Source organism: Geotrypetes seraphini, chromosome 14 (genome assembly GCF_902459505.1).
Source record: "Geotrypetes seraphini chromosome 14, aGeoSer1.1, whole genome shotgun sequence".
NCBI classification, from domain to species: domain Eukaryota; kingdom Metazoa; phylum Chordata; class Amphibia; order Gymnophiona; family Dermophiidae; genus Geotrypetes; species Geotrypetes seraphini.
The window spans coordinates 74,249,989-74,274,994 of NC_047097.1; the positions used below are offsets into that span (position 1 = coordinate 74,249,989).

At 43.8% G+C, this 25,006-nt stretch overlaps 1 protein-coding gene across 7 annotated transcripts in view; it reads left to right on the top strand.

Moving 5' to 3' along the window:
• The window catches only part of MAP2K5 (mitogen-activated protein kinase kinase 5), a 229,552-nt gene that overhangs the window by 148,210 nt on the left and 56,336 nt on the right, over nucleotides 1–25,006 (top strand). For all 7 annotated transcript variants that reach the window (XM_033920062.1, XM_033920063.1, XM_033920066.1 and 4 more), the window contains 2 exons: nucleotides 10,186–10,212; nucleotides 10,525–10,557. In XM_033920062.1, the coding sequence (XP_033775953.1) occupies nucleotides 10,186–10,212; nucleotides 10,525–10,557 (60 nt within the window). The remainder of the gene's footprint in view (nucleotides 1–10,185; nucleotides 10,213–10,524; nucleotides 10,558–25,006) is intronic.

Here is a 25,006-nt window from a genome sequence, read left to right on the forward strand (position 1 = left end):
GTGTAGCCTCCCCGTGAGAATTCGACTTCTCAGCTGTAAATTCCGTTGGTAGAAGCTCATAAACTTTAGCGTTCTCCTCGGTGAAAACACCTGGTGCAACTTCAGCAAACCAGACTTTCTCCTCCATCGGCAGACAGGGAGCAGGAACTAATGACGGGGGTGACAGCGAGATTTCATGCCCCTGCGAGATCCAGCCTTCTCACCCTTCCCCGTTCCTTGGACAAATGCTGGGGATAAAACGCTCAATTGTCTGTTAGCTTTCAGGGAGTGGAGAAAGCAGCCTTAACATTGCAAACAGGAAAAAGACGCCAACAGATGCACGAAGAGCGAGAAACAGTTGTAGTTCACTTTTATCTAAAAAGGAAGGAAGAAGAGAGAGAGATCTTTCAGATATTAAAAAAAAAAAAAAATGTGAGGGCCAAAGTTTAGCTTCAAATCTAACATGATTTCCAAGGAACTAACTCCATCTTTTACTAAGGTGTGCTAATTGAATTAGCGCATGCTAAACGCTAACGCGTCCATAGACTAACATGCACGCGTTAGCGTTTAGCGCACACTAAATCGATTAGCATACCTTAGTAAAAGAGGGCCTAGCTGTATCCTTTAGAGGTACGAGGGGCCACTGAAAAGTTCTCAGCCCAACCAAGACGAAAATTATTCCACACTTTTCAATGAGGCAAATGCCTCTAGTAAATGGGCACAAGAATAGGGAAACTGAACCATTGTGACATCACCGATGCGGTTGGCTCTTAGCCTTTGGTAGAATGAGGCATTATGACATCACAATACAAGGGGCTGCTGAAAAGTTCTCAGCCCAACCAAGAAGAGAACGATGCGGAGCCATGAAACTTACGAGTTATTCTGCACTTTTCTTGATGCTTTTCAGAAAAGAGATGGAACTCAGTGAATATTCCAGGGCCTTTCTTTTAACGCTGCTATCCTAGAGCCTTCCTACAGAAGTAAGTGATTGACATTTCTAAGAGAACCAAAATTGCAGTCTAGCCTTCTCCCAGATTGTGTCAGTTTAAAGGAAGTGAAGCACTTTAGTAACCTCAGCCTGGGTTTCTGAGAATGAGTTCATGGTACACTGCAGCACATGTGTAGAATGGTCTGGAGAGAGCAGAGATTTTGTTCTGGGCTCTTGAAACCACACTGTCCTGCAGAGTTCTGGGCAATGGCAGCAATAAACAATTGACTTTTTGTATTTTTTTATTTTTTTTAATATCAGAGATAAAATGAAATGACTTTTGTCTTGATTTAGTTTGTTTCCTGGCTTCCTACAGGTAAACTCACACCCCACACCAGTTTCAGAAAATGAGTATAAAATCCATAAACATTAAATACCAAATCAATCAATCAATTATCAAGCTGTAAAAACCTCTCTGAGTAGTTGATTCGACTCCAGACTCGCTGCGCCTCCTCTCTCCTGTTTTCCAGTAAACAAAGGGGAGGTGAACAGTGAAAAATCTGCTAATATCCATACAGCAGAAAATGCTGCAGCCCAGGATGTGAAGGTAGCACAATCTATCTAACTGTGGGGTCTCTCCGGCATTCCTCAGCCAAAGCACACACTAGCTTTACTTAATTGAGAAGATGAATCAATTACACTTATGTTACATCGTCAGATTTGAGTGCGTTGAAAGATAAGTCATTATGTTGTGTAACACAGCTAAAAAGTAATTGAGTATCGTAAGCATTCTGAATTAATTCCAGGTACCAGCACAGTCACCTTAATGCAAAATTTATGAAGGCGATCTCCAGTAATAGTCTAGCAGACTCTAAAACCTGGTTACTGGCCGTTCGGTTATAATATCAGAAATGAAGCACTTAGCGAGGTTACAGTGGGGATTTTCTCCCTCCTAAGCCCCAGGGTATGTGGAGTATGACCTCACTCTCCCCAAAGAGAATTTCCTTCTAGAGTTCATAAAATGTGACCTCCAAATGATAAGAAAGAGTTCTGACTCTTTGGTACTTGAGGTTTTCACTCTCTCTCCACATGATTCACAGAGAAGTCACTTAAAACTGATATCTCCATGATCTGGTTTCTCTGTCAGAATGAGAATATTCTTGGTAATCATCACCACATCATTCTCTCTAATTTGGGTTGTGATTCCAATGCTTTTCCAGTACATCAGTGTTGTAATATTTACCAAGTTTGCATGAAATTTTCTGCCTTCAGAACTTCGCAGCCAGTTTGAAGAAGCAAAACGGTTTCCAGCACTTTCTTACAGCATCCACAGATGGTTTGTTGCACCATTTTTTTCTCAATGCTTGCTGTAAACCATCTCATCAGTAAATTACTGTATCAATCGTCCATTCTTAGATTCAATTCAAGTCTCCTTTTCTCCTTTGGCTCAGGGAATGTACAGTATTGGCATACATAGATCTTAAAAATTCATAGCCTTGTGGGCATGGAGAAATTTTCTTCTCTAAATGAGGATAAATCAAAAACTAAAGGCAAAATACATTTATAACTGAGCAATTGAGCATATCACTTTTCCACATGCATTTGTTGTATTGTTCAACTAGCTTCAGTCTTTTGGCTGTTCCTGAAGTCAGGTGAGCACCGCTTCCTTTACTTCATCATGCTTTGTCTTTTGTTCTCTGAGTCGTAGTGATGCACCATGTCTTGTCACCAGTGACAGTTTTTCTCCAGAATACTCAGATCTTCTTCATACCATCTCAGGAACTGGGTCTCAACCTCCACACAGACTTTCCTATATCCCAAATGCAGATCCATGGTTGATATCCAAATTTGCAGCCAATTGAGACACCGTTATCCGTCGGTCTTCTCCAATCAAGGCATCCGCCCTGTCAATGTGCTCTTGTGTGTGCAACGTTGATGGGTGACCAGAATGACCTTTGTCAGTTACACCTGTTCTTCCCGCTTTAAACCTTTTTACCCAATCATAAACCTTTCGTTCATTCATGATTCTGTGTCCATTCGGAGTCAATATCCAATGGTGAATTTCCACAGAAAGCACACTACTTCACGTTGTTCTTTGATGGTGCAATCTTGCAGTGGAGCGTTCATGCTTTGCCCTCATGGCTGCCACACCACTAATGGCTGAACGCTGCACTGTGCATGGACAGACTATCCAAAAGACAATGTTGCATACTCTGTTCCAGTTATTGCGTAATTTAACAATTGTCTTTAATTTTTGATTCCCCCGCATACATCTAGTGTGTTAGAGTCTTTAAGATGACAGGCTGTAAGAGAGTGAAGGAATTTCCATCTGATTAATGGCTTGTATCTTTATTCTGTGATATTAAATCACTCTTCAGTATCAAATGTAGTGTTTCTGTTATATCCTGTATTCTCTTCAGAATGGCAGGCCTTCCCCTACCCGATGTATTCTGAGATGCACTGGGAAGGAGGCCTAAGGTCCTGATTGGCCCAGGCACCTAAGGCTCCTCCCATAGGTGGGGCCTTAGGCCTCCTTCCTAGTGCATCGCAGGATGCACTAGCTAGGGTAAGGCCCGCCATTCTCAAAAGGCGGGCATGCCGGCTGGAGGGAGTAGGCATCCCTCCGTCCGGCCTTATTGAAAAAGGTCCAGAGGAGTCTAGGTGGGCTTTGGGGGGTGGGGAGGTCAAGGTTTTAGGGGGTATCAGGTCGGGGGTTTTGGGGGGGCTGGCATCCCTCCTGCTGGGGATATTCGTGGGGGCGGGGTTTCCGTGTCACAGCTGTTCAGCTGATCACAGCAGGAGGATTCCCTTGCCGCGATCAGCTCAGTGGCAACACGATTCTTACAGAATCAATCAAGTTAGGCAGGGTAATGGACAGACGCAATTCTTAGCCACCGTCCTATACAGAATCCTCCCCTTAGTTCATAAGCCTTGTCTTTGTTTAATACGAATACCTACTTATTGCTACAGTTTCTTTGCCCGATTACTTAAATGTTTTCCTCAGTTCAGTTGTATATTTTCTTTATCTTGATTCCTTTATTATATACCCTGACTTATATAGTCCATCTCTAGTCTGAAAAGCAATCCTGTAAATCAGGTTCCAGACAATCGAGAAACAACTCAATTCACAAAAAAGCCACATGCTAGGCAATTTTTCATAAGCTGGGAAAAGGTATGTAGATCAGTTCATCCAAAGCGAAAACAGCAAACAAGCCCCATGTATGCAAAGCATGGGAAGGAATGATACCGGTTCGGCATTCTGTGCAGACTGTGTCACATCAGAGTTATTGGGTAGAGTTTTGCATATGTATTGTGTATCCTACCTCTATTTGCATGAATATTTTTACTACAATTTAAATGTTTTACTTTTTTTTAATGTGTATTGCTTTTATTATGCTACTGTGATAGCAATATAGTAAATAATGGCAGATAAAGACCCAAACAATTAAATTTGCCTGTTTCCAAATTTTATCTTGCAGTTCTAACTGTATTTGAGTGTTATATTTATCTGTATCCCAGGGAAATTTTGCGATTATGCCCACACATAATTTTTTGCATAATTCATGTGAGCATGCAGAATCCCACATAATTTGCTCAGATCCCTTCTGGACATCCCCCTGTCTCCCCCAATCCACCTAAATTTCCATCTGCACACTCCTCACAGAATTGATAGTCCCCCAACCCCTTACACCCCTGAGCATTTAATCCCAACTCATATGCCAGATCCCATACTGCAAACAGAATTTGCCCTACTACTGTACATGTCTGTGCCCATATCGTTAAAAGTGCCTTACCAATCGTCTTGTTGCTATAATAAATCCCAAAGCATACATTCGATTTTTCCATACTGTGTATAGAAATTGCCTTATTACTGTATGAAGAATGAGCCCATTTCATTAAAATTGCCTTATCTTCATTTAAAGCCCTTATGCTACTTTATCGTTACTCAAAATATGTTTGTCTTATCCTTATTGGAAAATCGTACTCCAACTATCTTATCGCTAACCTTTATTATGTATGTAAATTTGAAACCCGTTCTGGGCTCTTTTGGAAGGACGAGCTAGAAAATTGAATGAATGAATGAATAAATAAATACTACCTCTAAAGAGTCAAACCATTACCTTATGTAGCAGAATGATCCCTAATGGTTTGTTGGAACATATCACTAGAGGCCAGGTACTGTCATTTTGAAAGATGGCCATGCTGAAGCAGAAGAAGGAAAGATTCTGGTTCTGGGGTGGTAGGGGGGAGAAGAGAAGGGAGAAGGACAGATGCTGGGAGAGAGGAGAAAATGGAAAAAGTGTACACATGGGGGAGGGGGAGAAGGAGAGGGACAGCACCAAGGGAGGGGTAAATACACCTCAGGAAATTATATATAATTTTGGCACATAATTCTCTGAGATGTAATTATGGTCATACTCCTATGAGATGAATGGCAAAAAATAAACTTAGAGGAGAAGCTGCAAAGGTCAAAAATTTACATCATGCATAGAAGTTATTCAAAAATATCATCCTGGAAGCCCAGACAAGATATATTCCATGTAGCTGGTTTTAAGAAAGGTTTGGACAAATTCCTGGAGGAAAAGTCCATAGTCTGTTATTGAGACAGATGTGGAGGAAGCCACTGCTTGCCTTGGATCAGTAGCATGGAATGTTGCTAATATTTGGGTTTTTGCCATGTACTAGTAACCTGGATTGTAACGCCAGTTTTTAAAAAGGGTTCTAGAGGTGATCTGAGAAATTATAGACCGGTGAGTCTGACATCAAATCAGGTAAATGGTAGAGACTATTATAAAGAACAAAATTACAGGGCATATACATAAGAATGGGTTAATGGGACAAAGCCAACATGGATTTAGGCAAGGAAAATCTTGCTTCACCAATCTACTACATTTCTATGAAGCGGTGAATACATAAACATAAGGATGAAGGTGAGCTGGAAGTCATGGGGTAGGAGGTAATGTCCTATTATGGACTGAGAACTAGTTAAAAGATGGAAAAGAATAGGGTTAAATGGTCAATATACCATATTTTTCAGTCCATAAGATGCACCTGACCATAAGATGCACCCATTGTAAGAACTGACTGCAGCCAATCACAGAACGGCGCGGGGCCAGGCAGGAAGTGCAAAGGTCGCGCTCCTACATTATGTGTCGCTCTGCAAGGAGAAAGGCAGCCGTCCAGCAGGAGACCACACTGGGCCACTGCCACTTAAAAAAGGTACCGGGGGCAGAGGGGAGATGTATTCGGTCCATAAGACACACCCACTTTTCCACCTCCTTTTTAGGGGTTGAAAAAGTGCATCTTATGGACCGAAAAATACGATATAGAAACATAGAATATGACGGCAGAAAAGGGCCATCGGCCCAACAAGTCTGCCCACTCTAAGCATCCCCCCCCCAAGCACTTCCTCGAAGTGAACCCACATGCTGATCCCATTTTTTCTTAAAATCAAACATGTTGCTGGCCTCAATTACCTGAAGTGGAAGATTATTTCAACAATCAACCACCCTTTTGGTGAAGAAGTACTTCCTAGTGTTGCTATGAAATCTCCCACCCCTGAGTTTCAACGGATGCCCTCTTGTTGCCGTAGGTCCTGTAAGAAAAAAGATATCTTCTTCTACCTCAATTCGGCCAGCTACATATTTGAACTTCTCTATCATATCTCCCCTCTCTCTGCGTTCCTCGAGAGAGTATAGCTGCAACTTACCTAGACGTTCCTCATATGGGAGATCCTTGAGTCCTGAGACCATTCTGGTGGCTACCGACTCCACTCTCAGCACATCCTTTTGATAATGTATCCTCCAAAACTGAACACAATATTCCAGATGAGGTCTCACCATGGACCTGTACAATGGCATTATAACTTCGGGCTTCCGGCTGACAAAACTTCTACAGATGCAACACAGCATTTGTCTAGCCTTGGATGATGCTTTCTCTACTTGATTGGCAGTCTTCATATCTTCACTGATGATTACTCCTAGGTCCCGTTCTGCAACAGTTCTTGCTAAGGTCTCACCATTCAGGGTGTAAGTTCTGCGTGGATTTCCGCTACCAAGGTGCATAACCTTACACTTTTTGGCATTAAAACTCAGTTGCCAAGTTGCGGATCATTGTTCTAGTAAGTGTAGGTCCTGCGTCATAGTGTCTGGCACGGTGCTTTTGCCCACTATGTTGCACAGTTTAGCGTCATCGGCAAATAATGCAGTTTTACCTCGAAGTCCCTGAGGCAGGTCCTGTACAAAGATAATAAATAGGATTGGGCCCAAGACTGAGCCCTGCGGCACTCCACTGATCACTTCCGATGTTTCGGAGGGAGTATCATTGACCACCACCCTCTGGAGCCTGCCACTGAGCCAGTCTTTAACCCATGCAGTCAATGTTTCTCCTAGTCCCAATGAACTCATCTTGTTCAATAACCTGCGGTGTGGGACACTATCAAAAGCCTTGCTGAAGTCCAAATACATGACATCCAGGGACTCTCCCATATCTAGCTTTTTTGTTACCCAGTCAAAGAAGCTGATTAGATTGGATTGGCAGGACCTTCCCTTTGTAAATCCATGCTGGAAGGGATCCCTCAGCCTCTTGTTGCTCATGATCGTATCTAATTTGTGATTAATCAACGTTTCCATAAGTTTGCACACTATTGATGTGAGACTTACCGGTCTGTAATTTGCAGTCTCCGACTTGCATCCCTTTTTGTGAAGCGGAATGACGTTAGCTGTTTTCCAGTCCAATGGGATTCTTCCCGTGCTTAGGGAAAGATTGAAGAGCGCAGGACATAACTCAATGGAGAAGGGTAAATAGTGGGGTTCCTAGGGATCTGTGATGGGACTGCTGCTTTTTAACATATTTATCAATGATCTAGATATGGGAATGAATAGTGAGATAATTAGATTTGCTGATAACATAAGTTTGTAAAATCGCAAGAAGATTGTGAAAAATTGCAAGAGGACCTTGTGAGGCGTCAAAATAGCAGATGGTGTTTAATGTGAGCAAGTGCAAAGTGATGCAAGTGGGGAAGAGGAACCTGAACTTATAGCTATGTGATGCTCGGTTCGGTGTTAGGAGTCACAGCCCAGGAAATGGTGTCATTGTTGAGGATATGTTGAAACTCTCAGCTCAGTGTGCGGCAGGAATGGAAAACAAAGATGAAAATGTATCACTCTATGGTACAGCCACTCCTCGAATACTGTGTATGTTTCTGATATAGCGGAACTAGAAAAGGTAGATGAAAATGGTAAAAAGGTTGGGATGACTTCCCTAAGAGGAAAGCCTAAAGTGGCTCTTTAGCCTGGAGAAGAGATGGCTCAGGGGAAGTATAAAATACTGAGTGGAATGGAGAAACTAGATGTGAGTTGCTTGTTTACTCTTTCCAAAAATATTAGGACTATGGGGCATAGTAGATTTAAAACAAATAGGAAAAAATATTTCTTCACTCAGCATATAATTAAACTCTAGAATTCTTTTCTAGAGAATGGGGTGAAAGCAGTTAGCTTAGCAGGGTTTAAAAAGGGTTTGGATAACTTCCTAAAAGAGAAGTCTGTAAGCCATTATTAAAATGGTTTAGGGAAATCCACTGTTTATTCCTAGGACCTGGGTTGGCCACTGTTGGAAACAGGATCCTGGGCTTGATGGATCTGCGATCTGTCCCCGTATGGCAGCTCTTATGCCACTATAAGTGTAAATTGTCGATCTCCAGTTTTACCACTTGGGATGAATTTCTTAAAGAAGGTGGTAAATAAATCTTAAAATATAATCAAAATACCTAAATTGCCTAGAACAGAGTCCTATTTTTTTTTTTTTTGTAATTCTATTTTCTCAAACAAAACGAGTGGTGCTCGTTGAGCTTCATCCCCTTCAGCATAAATACCATTTTTCTGTTCACAGAATCTGGGATAAAATTGTTTGTAATTTTAAGCTTTTTGGAGAAATGGTTTTCTTTCTTCCATTTTCCAGCTGAAATCCCTGGGCCCTGAGCTCACCTGGTCCAAAGCTGGGGGCCCTCTAAACAATATGCACAGCAGGTGCTTTTGGCCAGTCCTGGCTCTTCCCTCTGTCGCGTAAGACCAAGGGCTGGCTGAAAGCAAGTTTAGAGGGCCACAGGGGAAGAAGGAGCAATGCTCAGAGCGCCATAACCTTTTGAACTGGTCCTGGGTTCTTGGATGAATCACAAAAAGGATAACAGTCTACTTAGTCCAGTAAAAATTGTTTAGACATGTCCAATGGAAGATCCCACACTAGAGACTTTTTTGGGAGGAGGGAGGGCAGCTCTCAGTGCTCCAGTACAGGAACTGCCAACCTTCATATGACTAAGTGAACTCCGCAAGTTCCTACAGGTCACTATTTTCAAGGGGGGACAGGAGAATGGAGAGCTGGCAGAGGAGGAGGGCTATCGGGCCTAGTCTCTTGCACCATTAATAAGTTAACAGAGCCCTGGCACAAAACCGGGCGGAGCACTCTCTTCACAGGCTTAATGAGGTTTAAGGATAGAGACTCGGAGTTCTTTTCAGGGAACTGTTCCCCTCCACATCCTGAGTGACTGGACTGTGTTCACCAAGGACCCCCAGCGGTCAGTGGAATAAGGGCATTTGTGAATAAATATTTCCCCCCCCCCTACCAAGTTCAGTCGTGTTCTAATTCATTGTGTTGAATAAAGTGCCCTATAAACCCAGTGCTATTATTTGGAAGGACACAAAGACTCCCGTAAGGGAGAGTTTATTGTGAGCAAACTTCAGAGAAGCCAGAGGCACAGATCCAAGGTACCGAATCCCGGCCTGTACTTAAACCACACGATTCAAGTTTGTTTGCCAAAAAGAGTGCGATTGGCAGCAATCCAAAATTCTAATTTCTGACTATGATTTAATTTCAATTTTAAATAAATCGGTTTTTAATTTAAAAAGAATGCGCTCCATAACATTAGCGGTGATTGGAACATTAAGCTGAGTGCTCACAATCTAACAATAGAAAGCATTATTTATATCTGAATGGGAAAGAGCCCTTTTTCAAATGGATTATGGGGTGTTTTTCCCCTCCCTATTCTAATACAACCTGGAGGGTGCTAAAAAGTGTTGTGGGAAATTAGCATTCTGCTGACTTTTGCCTATAAATGAGAGGCAAGCTATTAACATTTGTGTATTTTCATTATGTAAATTGTGTTAACACATGCCCACAAATTGCCACCAGCAATGCAATAATTTTCTCTCAGTGATCATAATGTGTCCAAGTGAGTCATTTTGATTATGACATGCTAATTACATATTGCCTTCTTTTTTCAGATTCAGAAGAACCAGGGTTCTTTAATGGTAAGCTTTATGACTTCAGAAAAAAAATCACTTTTCTTTTTCCTGATGGCTGCTCCTCTTGCATGCTTGAGCGCCCTGTTTTAAACTTAGCAAATTGCATTTTGAAGCAAATGCAAACCTTTAACGGCCTGTATTACATTAGGTACCATTAGAAATAATAGAACATCCCCAGCATCAGTGTTTTATAAGTTTGCTGCTGTTGATTAATCTTGCTATATTCTATTGCATTAATGATTTTTTTCTCCTTTTCCATATTGTATAGAAGCTAACACTGTCTCTCTCCCTCCTCCCTGGCTCTCCTTTCCACTCTAGCCTCTCCAGTTATTGCAATGCATTGTTGATGAGGTGAGTCGCTGTCTTATGTACTTTCGCTTCTAAAGTCATTCCTAATGGTGTGGAAAGCTTATATTTTGTTTCCTAATGAAGCACAATGCCCAACACCCTTCGAGCAAGTCGTCTGGCACAGTTTAGAGCTGTTACTGCCTGGTTTCTGGCTCTCGGCTGCAGATCCTTTCTCCCTGCCAAAGTCTCTGTCTCAAGGCCCTAAAGACAGAGCACACTCATGTTAATTGATGCTCTCTTACACCAGATGGGACAGGAGAAGAGAAATTAGCAGGGAGAATCCTGGCTTATTCTGCCCAGAGATGGCTAGGCTGGACCTATGGCAAGATGCAGTGAACACTTTGGACTTGGTTTTGAAAATAGTTGGCCTTGAGGACCTCAAAGAAATGTAGTCAAGCCAGGAGTACAGCAGAAGAACAGTGCTACAAATGGTGGTTTTGAAAGCAGGGAGGTCCTGGAATGGTCTCCACGGCCTTGGGCAGAGGAAATGTGTGGCTTGGGCAAGGGTTGCTTTTTTGGCTCCCCCTCTTCTCTGATATACTGCAGTGCTGGGCAGAAAGGAGAGTGTGGCGCACCCTGAGGTTGTGGGTTCAAGCCCAAGCTGCTCTTTGTGACCCTGGACAAGTCACTTAATTCCCCCATTGCCCACCAGGACAGACAGGGAGAAATACTCGAAAGTCATGTAAACCGTTCTGAGCTCCCCTGGGTCTAGAAAATTGAATGAATAAAGAAGGAAACACTGTAGTTGTCATTGTAATGCAGCATAAGTCTTTGGGGTAGGATGTCTATTGAGGACCTGCTTGTGGCTTGCTTCCTCTTTAAGTTGCAATGAGAGTCTGTCCGTGAGCTGCTCTTTTCCTTGACATAAATGGCTCCATCTGGCAATTAATAAGAGAGTTCCTTTTGGCAAATTTCTGCAGGGAAAGCAGTAAAAGCCACTATCCAGTTGCCATTTCTTCACCCTCGAGATTCTGGTCATAGTTTAGAAAAGCCTCTGCTGAAATATCCACAGCAGCAAATACCCATTTTGTAATTGACAACATCAGGAACTTCATGTAAAAGTCAGAAACCAGATAGGTGCAGACTATTGATTTCATGGGGAGAGGGGGAACAGCCTCCCCCAATCTCTCCAAAGACTTGCCATACTGGGATAGACCAAAGGTCCATCAAGCCCACTATCCTGTTTCCAACAGTGGCCAATCCAGGTAACAAGTAGTAAAACAGATTTTATGCTGCTTATCCTAGAAATAAGCAGTAGATTTCCTCAAGCCATATCAATAATGGCCTATGGACTTCTCTTTTAGGAAATTAGCCAAACATTTTTTTAAACCCCGCTAAGCTAACTGATTTCACCACATTCTCTGGCAATGAATTCCAGAGTTTAATTAATGAAACATAGAAATAGACGGCAGATAAGGGCCACGGCCCCCAATGACCCTCCCCTACCTTTCTCTGTGAATAGATCCCACGTGTCTATCCCATTTGGCCTTAAAATCAGGCACGCTGCTGGCCTCAATAACCTGAAGTGGAAGACTATTCCAGCGATCAACCACCCTTTCAGTGAAAAAGAATTTCCTGGTGACCCCGTGCAGTTTCCCGCCCCTGATTTTCCACGGATGCCCCCTTCTTGCCGCGGGACCCTTGAAAAAGAAGATATCTTCTTCCACCTCGATGCGGCCCGTGAGATACTTGAATGTCTCGATCATGTCACCCCCCTCTCTCTGCATTCCTCGAGTGAGTACAGCTGCAACTTATCCAGCCGTTCCTCGTACGGAAGATCCTTGAGTCCTGAGATCATCCGGGTGGCCATTCTCTGGACCGACTCCAGTCTCAGCACATCCTTACGTTAATGCGGCCTCCAGAATTGCACACAGTATTCCAGGTGGGGCCTCGCCATGGATCTATACAATGGCATAATGACTTCAGGCTTACGGCTGATGACACTCCTGCGTATGCAACCTATGATTTGCCTTGCCTTGGATGAAGCTTGCTCCACTTGATTGGCAGTCTTCATGTTCTCACTGACGATCATCCCTAAGTCTCGTTCTACTTCAGTTCTCGCCATTAAGGGTGTAAGTCTTGCATGGATTTTGGCTGCCCAAGTGCATGACTTTGCATTTTTTGGCATTGAAGCTGAGTTGCCAGGACCTAGACCAGCGCTCCAGTAGGAGTAGGTCGTGCATCATGTTGTCGGACATTGAATTTATGTCTGTTGTGCTTTTGCCCACTACATTGCTTAGTTTGGCGTCATCGGCGAATAATGTTATTTTACCTCGCAGCCCTTCTGCCAAGTCTCTTATGTAGATGTTGAATAGGATCGGGCCCAGGACCGAGCCCTGCGGCACTCCACTGATTACCTCCGTCATTTCACCACTACCCTCTGAAGCCTACCTCCAAGCCAATGTGTACTCCCCTTAGACCCATGTTGTGCGAAGAAATATTTTTTCTGGTTTGTTTTAAATCTACTACTGTACTTAGTAGCTTCATCACATGCCCCGTAGTCCTAGTATTTTTGGAAACAGTAAACAAGCGATTCACATCTACCCTAAAGGATTATCTGAGAATAGCTGGAAATCCTAATGTTGATCTTTGTGCTCCTAACCATCCTTCTGAAATGGGAATTCATGTGTATGTTTTAGCCAGCAACACCCCTTTCTTTTTGCAAATGGAAAGCCCAGCTTTCTAAAATTGGACGTCTAAATGCCAGGTTTTCTACATGCAAATCGTGACTAGCATTTCCCAAATAACCACAAAGTGCTCAAGGGTATCGTGATGTCAGCTGTTAAAAATCATCTCAGGGGTGTGTGTGTGTTTATGATCCCCTTAGCCAACGAGCCAGTACAAGGTGGACAACAATCCTCAAAATAACAATTGTCAAACAGTTTATACACTTACAAATAAGAACCCACAATATTACATAAAAAAGCAATCTAAATCAACAAAAATAGAAGAAGAAAGCATTTCACAAAATTGAATAACCGGGTTTTAAGGCTTCTTTTGAAACCTTTTTTACCAGAAATCATACCTTTCTTAGCAGTTCACATTATAAAGTACAGTACACAAAATCAAAATATTCAATATAAAGTAGAATCCTAAAATCCAAATGTACACCTGCTAAGGTCCATTTCATTGCTCTTATCTATTTCCAAGTAAAAACCAGTCCAAAATGTTTGGCAGCTGAAATTGCTAAGCACAATATCTCAATGCTCACAAAGGAGCATTGTTTGAAAGTACGACTTTAGCTATTTTGGTGCAATTCTACTGTGAATGTGTTAATTGTACATTGTAATGTTTACTGTTTGGTATAATGCAAGGTCTGTTAAGCTATTTTACTGACCCTAGAAAATCATGAGTAATTTACCTGGATTGGGGACCCTAATTGGCAGATTTCGAGAACATTCTTTCAAACTGTGGTTAAGGCTGGTCTGGACAAGTTTCTTATCAGCTCTTCTTAGTTATGTAGACTGGAGCATCACCACCTCTTCCTTCCGTTAAGATCTGTCCTGATCGAAACAAGGCAAAGAGCCCAGCTAGAAGCAGCAAGAACAACCTGAGCAGGCTGCTTCCCACGAGAGCTAGCTCATTTACTGCTTCCTAAAACCCAATCTTGTGCATGTCACTGGTCATGCTTCAGTATTTGCTGCAGCACTTTATAGAAAAGCAATAAAAACTCATTGGGAGAGTGGGGGTGCTCACAAACCTTGGCCCTTGGGATCAGCAGGTTGGGTTTCTCTTTCATGCTTCTCTGCCTTAGCGAGCTGAACAGTGTGTGCATGGAAGAGTATACAGAAATTATAATAAGTTTTCCATTTTGTGAAGTAACATAGTTTTATAAAAAGCAAACCTTATACTCAGCATGGTTAAGCAATAAAACTTATCTGTCATCTCAGTGGATTGAACGTCGGTGGCTTTCAGGTTGGGGGAGTTGTGGTACTCCTGGGGGAAATCTGTACAACTACGTAGTGCAAAATTCTGCACTGGTGGCAACCACAAAGGCTCAGTCTCCCTGGCACCTTCTCTCCCTGCAGCAATCCTGAAAAGGAGGTGCAAAGCTGCACATCGTTGTTGTCCTCTGCTGCCTTGGCCCAAATTGTTCCTTTGAACTGTACAGTTATACTGAGGCCCACACAGTTCAACAAAGAGCAACTGGACCCAGGATAACAGGGAAGGGTATGGCCTGATGTGCAGTTGCACACCAATCTCACAGCCAGGAGAGAGATGGAGGCAAGAGAAAGCTGGAAGGGGCATGTGCTATGGGGAAGGGGCTGAAGAAAGCTGGAAGGGACATGTGCCATGGGGAAGGGGCATGTGCCATTGGGAAGGGGCTGGAGAAAGCCAGAAGGGACATGTACCATGGAGAAGGGGCTGGAGAAAGCTTGAAGGTGCACGTGCTATGGGAAAAGGTTTGGAGAAAGCCAGAAGTGGCATGTGCCATGGAGAAAGGACTGGAGAAAACCGGAAGGGGCACGTGCCATGGGGAAGGGGCTGGAGAAAGCCGGAATGGGCACGTTCCATGGGGAAGGGGCTGGAGAAAATCGGAAGGTGCATGTGCCTTGAGGAATGGGCTGGAGAAAGCCGGAAGGGGCACGTGCCATGGAGAAGGCTGAAGAAAGCTGGAAGGAACATGTGCCATGGAGAAGGGGCTGGAGAAAGCTTGAAGGTGCACGTGCTATGGGAAAAGGGCTGGAGAAAGCTGGAAGGGGCACGTGCCATGGAGAAGGGGCTGGAGAAAGCCGGAAGGGGCATGTGCCATGGAGAAGGGGCTGGAGAAAGCCGGAAGGGGTACGTGCCATGGGGAAGGGGCTGAAGAAAGCCAGAATGGGCACGTGCCATGGAGAAGGGACTGGAGAAAGCCAGAAGGGGCATGTGCCATGGAGAAGGGGCTGGAGAAAGCCGGAAGGGGCACGTGCCATGAGGAAAGGGCTGGAGAAAGCCGGAAGGTGCATGTGCCTTGAGGAATGGGCTGGAGAAAGCTGGAAGGGGCACGTGCCATGGAGAAGGGGCTGGAGAAAACCGGAAGGGTCATGTGCCATGGGGAAGGGACTGGTGAAAGCCAGAAGGGATGTGTGCCATGGAGAAGGGGCTGGAGAAAGCTTGAAGGGGCACGTGCAATGGGAAAAGGGCTGGAGAAAACTGGAAGGGGCACATGCCATGGGAAAAGGACTGGAGAAAGGGGGGAAGGGGCTGGAGAAAGCCGGAATGGGCATGTGCCATGGAAAAGGGGCTGGAGAAAACTGGAAGGAGCACATGCCATGGGGAAAGGGCTGGAGAAAACCGGAAGGGGCATGTGCCATGGAAAAGGGTTGGAGAAAGCTGGAAAGGGCACGTGCCATGGGGAAAGGGTTGGAGAAAGGGGGAAGGGGCTGGAGAAAGCTGGAAAGGGCACGTGCCATGGGGAAAGGGTTGGAGAAAGCCGGAAGTGGCACGTGCCATGGAGAAGGGGTGGAGAAAACTGGAAGAGGCACGTGCCATGGAAAAGGGGCTGGAGAAAACTGGAAGGGGCACATGCCATGGGGAAAGGGCTGGAGAAAACCGGAAGGGGCATGTGCCATGGAAAAGGGTTGGAGAAAGCTGGAAAGGGCACGTGCCATGGGGAAAGGGTTGGAGAAAGGGGGAAGGGGCTGGAGAAAGCTGGAAAGGGCACGTGCCATGGGGAAAGGGTTGGAGAAAGCCGGAAGTGGCACGTGCCATGGAGAAGGGGTGGAGAAAACTGGAAGAGGCACGTGCCATGGGGAAAGGGCTTGAGAAAGCTGGAAGGGGCATGTGCCATGGGGAAAGGGCTTGAGAAAGCTGGAAGGGGCACGTGCCATGGAGAAGGAATGGAGAAAACCGGAAGGGGCACGTGCCATGGGGAAGGGGCTGGAGAAAGCTGAAAACAATGTCTGTGCCCTACAGGTGCCAGATAATGCTGAGGAGATCTGTTTGTTGTAAGATAGGGGGTTTCCAAGTTAGAGTGTGTGGTTACCTTTGTAGGGGATGTTCAAGGGATTGGGTGTTCCAGGGATTGAGAAAGTTGGAGGTGGTTTGTGCCATTGGGGGAACTAGTGAATGTTGCATGGGTGTGTGCCATGGATCAGGAGGGCACTAGATAAAGCTGATAGGAGCGATTTGCTTAACTGTCAAGCTTGTGGTGTGGGACTGATTATGCTATGGATGGGCTGAATTTGTCTGAATTTCTTCGAGTGCTATGGCACATCTTCATTTCATTTACTCGACATTCACTATACCACTAAAAACTGATACAAACTAAAAGGAAGTAGGGAAAGGAACTCCAGGATAGGTATAAGACAGGAACTACATTCATAGGAAGATTAGAAATGGCTGGTGACAGCCTGGAGTCAAGGTGGATAAAGCAGGCTCCCTCCAGGATGCAAGTTTTCTAAAGAAATTTCAACTCTTTCAATGATTCTTCTGCCCATCTCTCCTGCCAGATTTCTCCCTAGAGCCAGGAAGGCCTATTATTCAAAGCGTTACACGGCTCTTCCCCTTCCTACCTAAACAACCGCTTAAACCAGATCTTCACCTCAAGACACAGAAGAACCCCGAACCCTTTTGCCTTTCCCCCACTCAAAGGCACACTACGCAAGAAAATGTTTGACAACCTTCTGGCAACACAAGCAGCAAAACTCAACCATTCCATCTCCAATCTGCTGACAACATCGGACGACTTCAAAACATTCCGAAAAGAAATCAAAACCCTGCTTTTCAAAAAATTCATCCAAATATCTTAACCCTTCTTCACCTACCTCCAGATAATTCTTCCCCAAATAACCCACCTAAACACCTTCCAAGCAAACAGACCCCTAAAATAGATGGTAATCTTACCTACTCTAACTGTATTCTCTTTGTCGATATCACACAGTTCGGCACTGTCATTTTACTATCCAACCCCTAAGTCCCCTTAGGAATCTATCCAGCTATCTCTCCTCTGTTAAAAAAAAATTGTATCTTCACTGGAAAATGTCCAGTCAAATCTTTTGTAATCCGCCTTGAACTGCAAGGTATAGGCGGAATAGAAATCCGTAATGTAATGTATTCTTATGTTCTTATCTCCATGCAGAGATGTTGCTTTTTGAATGTTTCTTGTATTTGACCTAGGGGCCGCCGCGGGAGCGGACCACTGGTCTGACCCAGCAGCGGCAATTCTTATCTGATCCCTTGTACTAAATGGTGACAGCAGACTAGTCTACCCTCCTACTGCAGTATCGCAGACAATGTGTGATCTTCAGCATTATTATTAATTACCTTTTTTAGAACATTTTCTTGGCTAATAAAGAGAAGCAAAGCAATAGTCAATAAATTGTAAAAACTACATTAAAAATATATACAGCAGTTGAAGATGATCGTAACATCAGACCAATGGCCCATCTATCCCGGTGGCCAATGATAGCAAGATAATGAAGTTCTTGAATTCTGCTCTCATTTTTGCCCAAACACGTCCACCGGGAAGTTGATAATAACATCCTTGTGCTATCTTCCAGTTCATCTTTTAAAAACCAATGGCATAATTATAATCCAGATGTACCTGTATCCATTGGCAGATAGGGTTTAATGTGAGCAAGTGCAAAGTGATGCATGTGGGAAAGAGGACCCCGAACTATAGCTGTATGAAGTTGAGTTCTGTGTTAGGAATCATTGCCCAGGAAAAGGATCGAAGTGTCATTGAAACCCTCAGCTCGATGTGCGGCAGCAGCTAATAAAGCAAATAGAATGTTAGGAATGGAAAACAAAGATGAAAATGTTATAATACCCTTATATTACCCTATAGTACGGCCACACCTTAAATACTGTGTGCAGTTCTGGTTGCCGTATCTCAAAAAAGATATAATGGAATTAGAAAAGGTACAGGGAAGAGCGACAAAAACAATAAAAAGAATGCGGCGACTTCCCTATAAGGAAAGACTAAAGCAGTTAGGTCTCTTCAGCTTGGAGAAGAGATGTCTCAGGGGTGATATGATAGAGGTCTATAAAATACAGAGTGGAATGGAAAGGGTAGATGTGAATTGCTTGTTCACTCTTTCCAAAAGTGCTAGGACTAGGGGACATGCAATGAAGTTACTAAGTAGTAGATTTAAAAGAAACCAGAAAAAAATATTTCTTCACAGAGAATGTGGTGAACTCAGTTAGCTTAGCAGGGTTTAAAAAAGGTTTGGATAATTTCCTAAAAGAGAAGTTCATTGGTCATTATTGAGATGGTTTGGGGAAATCCACTGCTTTTTACTAGGATAAGCAGCATAGACTCTGTTTTGCTTCTCGGGGCCTGGAAACAGGATCCTGGGCTTGATAGACCTTCGGTCTGTCCCACTATGGCAATTGTTATGTTCTTATTGTCATGAGCCTGCTATTTAAAATCTGTTTTCACTTTTTATCCATCATACATCGATGGTGTAAGGGCAGAGGTGCCATTTATGCCCTTTACCGTCATTTGCCATCAGCTACCTTCCTAGAGAAGGCATTCTGTGACTTAGACGGGCTGTGGAGGCCAGCAGGGAATGTGGGGGACTGGATGGGGGACTCTGTAGAGCTCCCCAGACCTCTTCAGGGCTCCTTAAAATGGGGGAAACTCTACACCTTGAATTGGTTTCCCAAATCATTTCCCATTTCTAGTTTCAGCTCAGGTTGTGATACTGTAGGTGAATCCTGAGTGGAAGAGGTTGGAGAGAATAGGATGCAGCGCAAAAGGGTTTAGCTTCCAGAGACCTGGAATGTAGGAAGAAGGAACTGGATGGAAAGCAGGAAAGAGAAAATGTGACTCGTGCAGATTAAGTGCGATCCTTTTGCTGGAATAACAGCAGGGTCGGGGTCCAGTTCCCTAGCATTACGCATTCTCCTCTTGTCCCTTTTGCTCAGAGATTGTGTGTATTTAATAATTAAATAGTTGTGCTTGTAATAGGTTGACCCTTCTGAACTGTTCATTAGTCACAAGGAAAAGGCATCGCTCAAACTTTTCCCCTCCTCCTCCTCGCGTCTCTGTACTTGGAAATTCAAGCTGACCAAAGTCGTTCCTGAGACCTGCCTCATCGCTTAAACCAACTCTTGTGTTGCGATGTGTAATGCAATAGCCTCAGGTCCTACCAGGCTCAGAGAGTGACAGGATCACATGGCCTGCCTATGAATTATTCATCGGGAAGTGGAGGGGCGGAGCAGAGCTGGTGAATAATGGAGCCTGCAGAACAAATGCTTTGCACATCTGCCTGCTCGGCACACCTTGGCGTTCTGTCGCAGTGGAATGGAGAATAGAATTTCAGGATCTTTCCAGCTATGAATTTTAAACTCCCTAAAATGACTTTTGAGCCTCGTCATCTCCTCTTTTCCTTCATTTGACTGCCACGATCTTCAGGAAGCGCTCAAGGGCAGCCCTTGTGTCCTCTTGGCACTGCCTCCCAAGTAACCTTAATGGAGTGCTAATCAAACTGTGAGATTAACACTGACATACGATTATTTCTGAAGGCTGTTTGGATCAGGACTGGCCCGAGCCAGAAACGCCCCCTAGAGCTCCTATCCCGCCCACTGCATCGCAGCCAAGCAGGGGAGGCAATGGGAGCCCCCCCCCCCCAACTCCCTTGCACCCTGTCGGCTGCATTGCCTGTACAGAGCTCGCTACAGCCCTGGTTGGTATATATCTAATTTGCTTTCTCTAGTCACACTTGTATATTCTAGTAAAGGAAATTTCACTTGTGGGACACAAGTGACATCTTTACACTGTTAATGTTTTAGGTCAATTTTAAGGCCTGTCATACTTTTCCTTCCTGCAGCTGAATCCAGCCAGTAGAGGCAGCAAAATTAGCAGAGTTTCCAGACCCCATCAGCAAACTTCAGGTGAAACCTCCATTGTCCTACGTGACCACTCTCTTGAAAAGTTTGCCAATCACCCCCTTGTTTATTTCATGAAATTTAATACACCACTTTTTCTTCAAATATCAGAGCAGTTTACAATATAGAGCAATTGACATTGGGAACAGCAGACAGCGTCCAACGGAGGCTCTCGCCTGCCCATTCTATCCTAGAACATCAGGGCATCGTATTGAAACATGATGGCAGATAAAGGCCAAGTGGCCCATCCGCAGCATCCACTATTGGCTAAGGCTCTTTACACCTGCTTTGTGAGGTCATAGAAACATGTTGGCAGATAATGGCCAAATGGCCCATCCAGTCTGCCCATTTGCAGTAACCATTATCTCTTCCTCTCTCTAAGAGATCTCACGTGCCAATCCCAGGCTTTCTTGAATTCAGACAGTCTCTGTCTCCACCACCTCTTCCGGGAGACTGTTCCATGTATCTACCACCCTTTCTGTATGGGGGAGGAGGGGTCTTTGAGAAGCGTGGATGCTTGGGGGTGGACCTCTTTGGAGGGCTTTCAGGGATCTCGATATATGGTGTTCTTTTCTTTTTATAGTTATTTTAAGATTATTTTAATTTATTGTAAACACAGTGCAGTGCAATCGAAAGGGCAGAAACCACATAAATAATCTTGATATGCTGTTTATCAAATATAATAAACTTGAACTGCGTCCTCCGTACAGTCCTTTGCTCCAAGGATATAGTGCAGTAACAAACTGAATCAAAATATTTGTGATGCGGACAGAATAATGTATGAACTTATAATAAAAAAGGAAGGTTTTGATGTAACTACAGGTATTTATTTTGTACCTAGGGCAAAGGGTAAGGGAACCAATAGCAGAACAGTTCAAGCAAGGGAGAGAGAATGAAAATAAGGGTAGATGGGAGAACTAGGCAGAAGGATGAAAGGAGGGTGAGGGAGCTATGCGCACAAATGCTGTTTCTTTTACTGACTCCCATGAACAGGCGAGAACCTAGTTAGAAAAGATAGAGATGGTTGGAAAGGATAGCTTTATAGGTGAAAGCCAACATTAAAGCAGCTGAGATGCTGGGTCCAGGGGAGAGAAAGATGTGACCTGGATTGTCTTAGACAGAGAAGATGGCGTGGTCTAGGTTGACAAGAACGGAATATTTACTGGCTTAAGGTATAAATTGCTGTTGCTTACTTGGGCTGGCTCCCAGATATTTCGTTGAGAGCATCTCATGTTATACCGCGCTCCCAAAATTATGTTCTTTCAATACCAACAAGAAAGGAGTTAAGGTTACAGATGATCAGAGCAGGTGTTTTTTCTGGTGTGTGTCCAGCGGAATGGAATAACCTTCCGATATATATAAGGCAGCAAGAGAATTTGACCAAGTTGAGAGATTGTTGAAACGTCGTCAGAACGAGATTTAGGAGTAATCATCAGTGCAGACATGAAAACTGCCAATCAAGTGGAGAAGGCTTCATCTAAGGCAAGGCAGATATTGGGTTGTATCAATAGAAGTTTCGTCAGCCGAAAGCCTGAAGTCATAATGCCGTTGTACAGGGCCATGGTGAGATCCTCATCTGGAGTACTGTGTGCAATTCTGGAGGCCACATTACAGTAAAAATGTGCGCAGAATTGAATTGGTTCAGCGGACGGCCACCAGGATGATCTCAGGGCTCAAGGGTCTCTCGTACGAAGAGAGACTGAACAAATTGCAGCTCTACACTCTCGAGGAACATAGGGAGAGGGGAGACATGATCGAAACATTTAAGTACCTCACGGGACGTGTCGAAGTGGAAGATGATATTTTCTTTCTCAAGGGACCCTCGGCCACAAGAGGGCACCCGCTCAAACTCAGGGGCGGAAAATTTCATGGCGACACCAGAAACTATTTCTTCACAGAGAGAGTGGTTGTTCATTGGAACAAGCTTCCAGTGCAGGTGATCGAGGCAGACAGCGTGCCAGACTTTAAGAATAAATGGGATACCCATGTGGGATCCCTACGAGGGTCAAGATAAGGAAATTGGGTCATTAGGGCATAGACAGGGGGTGGGTAAGCAGAGTGGGCAGACTTGATGGGCTGTAGCCCTTTCCTGCCTTTTCTTCTCTGTTTCTATGTCTTTTTTGTCAAATGAAGTATGGGAGTTGAGCTGTGTTTTAAAAAGAAAAGCGTAACGGGGCCTGGCTTGCAGTAGTTTTAAGGTCTTTGTGGAATGATTTGGTTTTAGTGTTGTGTTTTTGTGTATGGATTTTGTAATCCGCTTTGTATAAAGCTATAAAGTATACACACAGAGAAGTTGGACAAAGATTTGATTATAGATATCCAAAAGTTGGGATTGAAGGAGGAGGTGCTTTTAGCCTGTCAGACTTGGGTTGGAAGGAATCAGAAAGATTGTAGATGCTTTTTCAAAGTGCATTGCTGAGTGATGGAACCCACAAGGGGAGGGTTGGCACTCGATCTTGTGCTCACAAATGGAGATGGTGTGTCCAACGTCAGGGTAGGTGCTCGTCTGGCCAGTAGTATGGTTTGCTGTAAGGGCTAAAGTGGAATGCAGCCACACAAAGCTCGCATGCTGCCTTTGTTAAATGGGGGAGTACCTGAAGGAAGAGCTGTGGAAGATCTGTGGGTCAAACTGACAGGAGCAAGAGAAAAAGGAAACCGATATGGCTCACCCAAAAAGTGGCTGACAAAATAAAGGCAAAAGATGTGGCATTCATGCAATATAAAAGAACACAAGATGAGGAACACTGAAGAGATTACCAGATAAAACGGAAAGAAGTGAAAAAGAAATATGGCTGACAAAGGCTCTAAGCATAAAGAAGGGTGATGAGACTTTTTCCAGGTATATTAGTGAAAGGAGGAAGGCTAGAAATGGAATTGTGAGATTGATATTACAAACTTTTATATGGACAGCTTTGAGGAAAAGAAGTGCTGAGCAAATACTTTTGTCTTCATCAAGGAAAATCTGAGAGTAGGACCTCTATCTGCTCATAAAGGTGTATCTGAAATTGAAGTTGATATTACATCATTTATGGAAGAAAACATCTATGAAAAACTGAAAGTAGGCAAAGCCATGGAGCCAAATGAGATCTATCCTAGAACCTTGAGAGGGCCCAGAGGGGTTCTGACGGGTCCTCTTAAATATTTGGAGACTGGGGAGGTTCCACTGGATTAGAAAAAAGCAGATGGTGGTCCCTCTTCACAAAAGCAGAGACAAAGAGGCAGGAAACTATAGGCCAGTAAGCATTACTTTAGTGGTTGGAAAGGTAATGGAGGCACTCCTGTAGGAAAGGATAGTGAGTTTCCTAGAATCCATTGGGTTACAAGATCCGAGGCAACATGGTTTCACCAAAGGAAAATCATGCCAAATGAATGTGATCGATTTCTTTGACTGGGTGACCAAAGTAGACATGCACTGGATATAGTCTACTTGGATTTCAGTAAGGCTTTTGACACTGTCCCTCACAGGTGGCTCATAAATAAACTCAGTGGGCAAAGTTAGGACATAAAGTGGTGAACTGGTTGATTGACAGATGCAGAGGGTGGTAGTTAATGGAGTTTTCTCAGAGAATATAAATATAAGTAGCTATAGTTTGGGTTGTTCTTTCTCACATGCATCACTTTGCACTTGCTCACATTAAACGTCATCTGCCATTTTGACTCCTCAGAAGGTCCTCTTGTGATTTAACAACTTTGTGTCATCAGCAAATTTAATTATCTCACTAGTTATTCCCATCTCTAGATCATTGATAAATATGTTAAAAGTAGTTGTCCTAGCACAGACCCCTGGGAACCCCACTATTTACCCTTCTCCATTCAGAATATTGACCATTTAAAACGAATCTCTGTTTTCTGTCTTTCAGCCAGTTCTTAATCCATAAAAGGACATTACCTCCTATCCCGTGACTTTCTAATTTCCTCAGAAGTCTTTCATGAGGTACTTTGTCAAATGCAGATACACACTATCACACTATCGACCGGCTCACCTTTATCCACATATACCTCTCCCCCCTTTTTACTGAGCCATGGTAGAGGTTTCTACCGCAACGTGGACGCTGCACCAACACTCCGGAGAAACTTCTACCATGGCTTAGTAAAAGGTGAGTGATTGAAAGAAAGAAAGGTGCATGAATATAATCTCAGCTGGAGTAAGAGTTGGGGAAACAGGTCCTGCTATGGTAAGTGCAGACCAGGGTTAGGCCTTGTATGTGTGACTCGCAAGTTAGTTACCTCTGTTAAAGGCCTCAGTGAAGAAAATCTTATCTGCCATTTCGTTCTTCATTTGCCTGAGACACCCATGTGATACAGTAAAAAAACTAGCAATATTTCCGTTTATTGGTGCTTTCAGATGACTGATAGAAATATATTAGTGGTTCCAGAACAGGCCCCCATGAGCCCCAGGGGTTTTAATATTGCCTGTTAGGGCTCTCTTTGAAAATCAGGTAAAGCTTTCTCATTGTATTTCACTGGCATTCCTGAAAACCCAGAAGGGACATTGTTCCCACAGGCAATGAGAGGTAGAGCCTCTGCTACATCTTCATCAACCTGCCATAGGATGAGACTGGGGAGGGTCAGATTTAGACATCTTTCATTACATTGTTGCAGTGTTTTGAAATCAAGTTTTGAAGATTTAGTTTCTCCT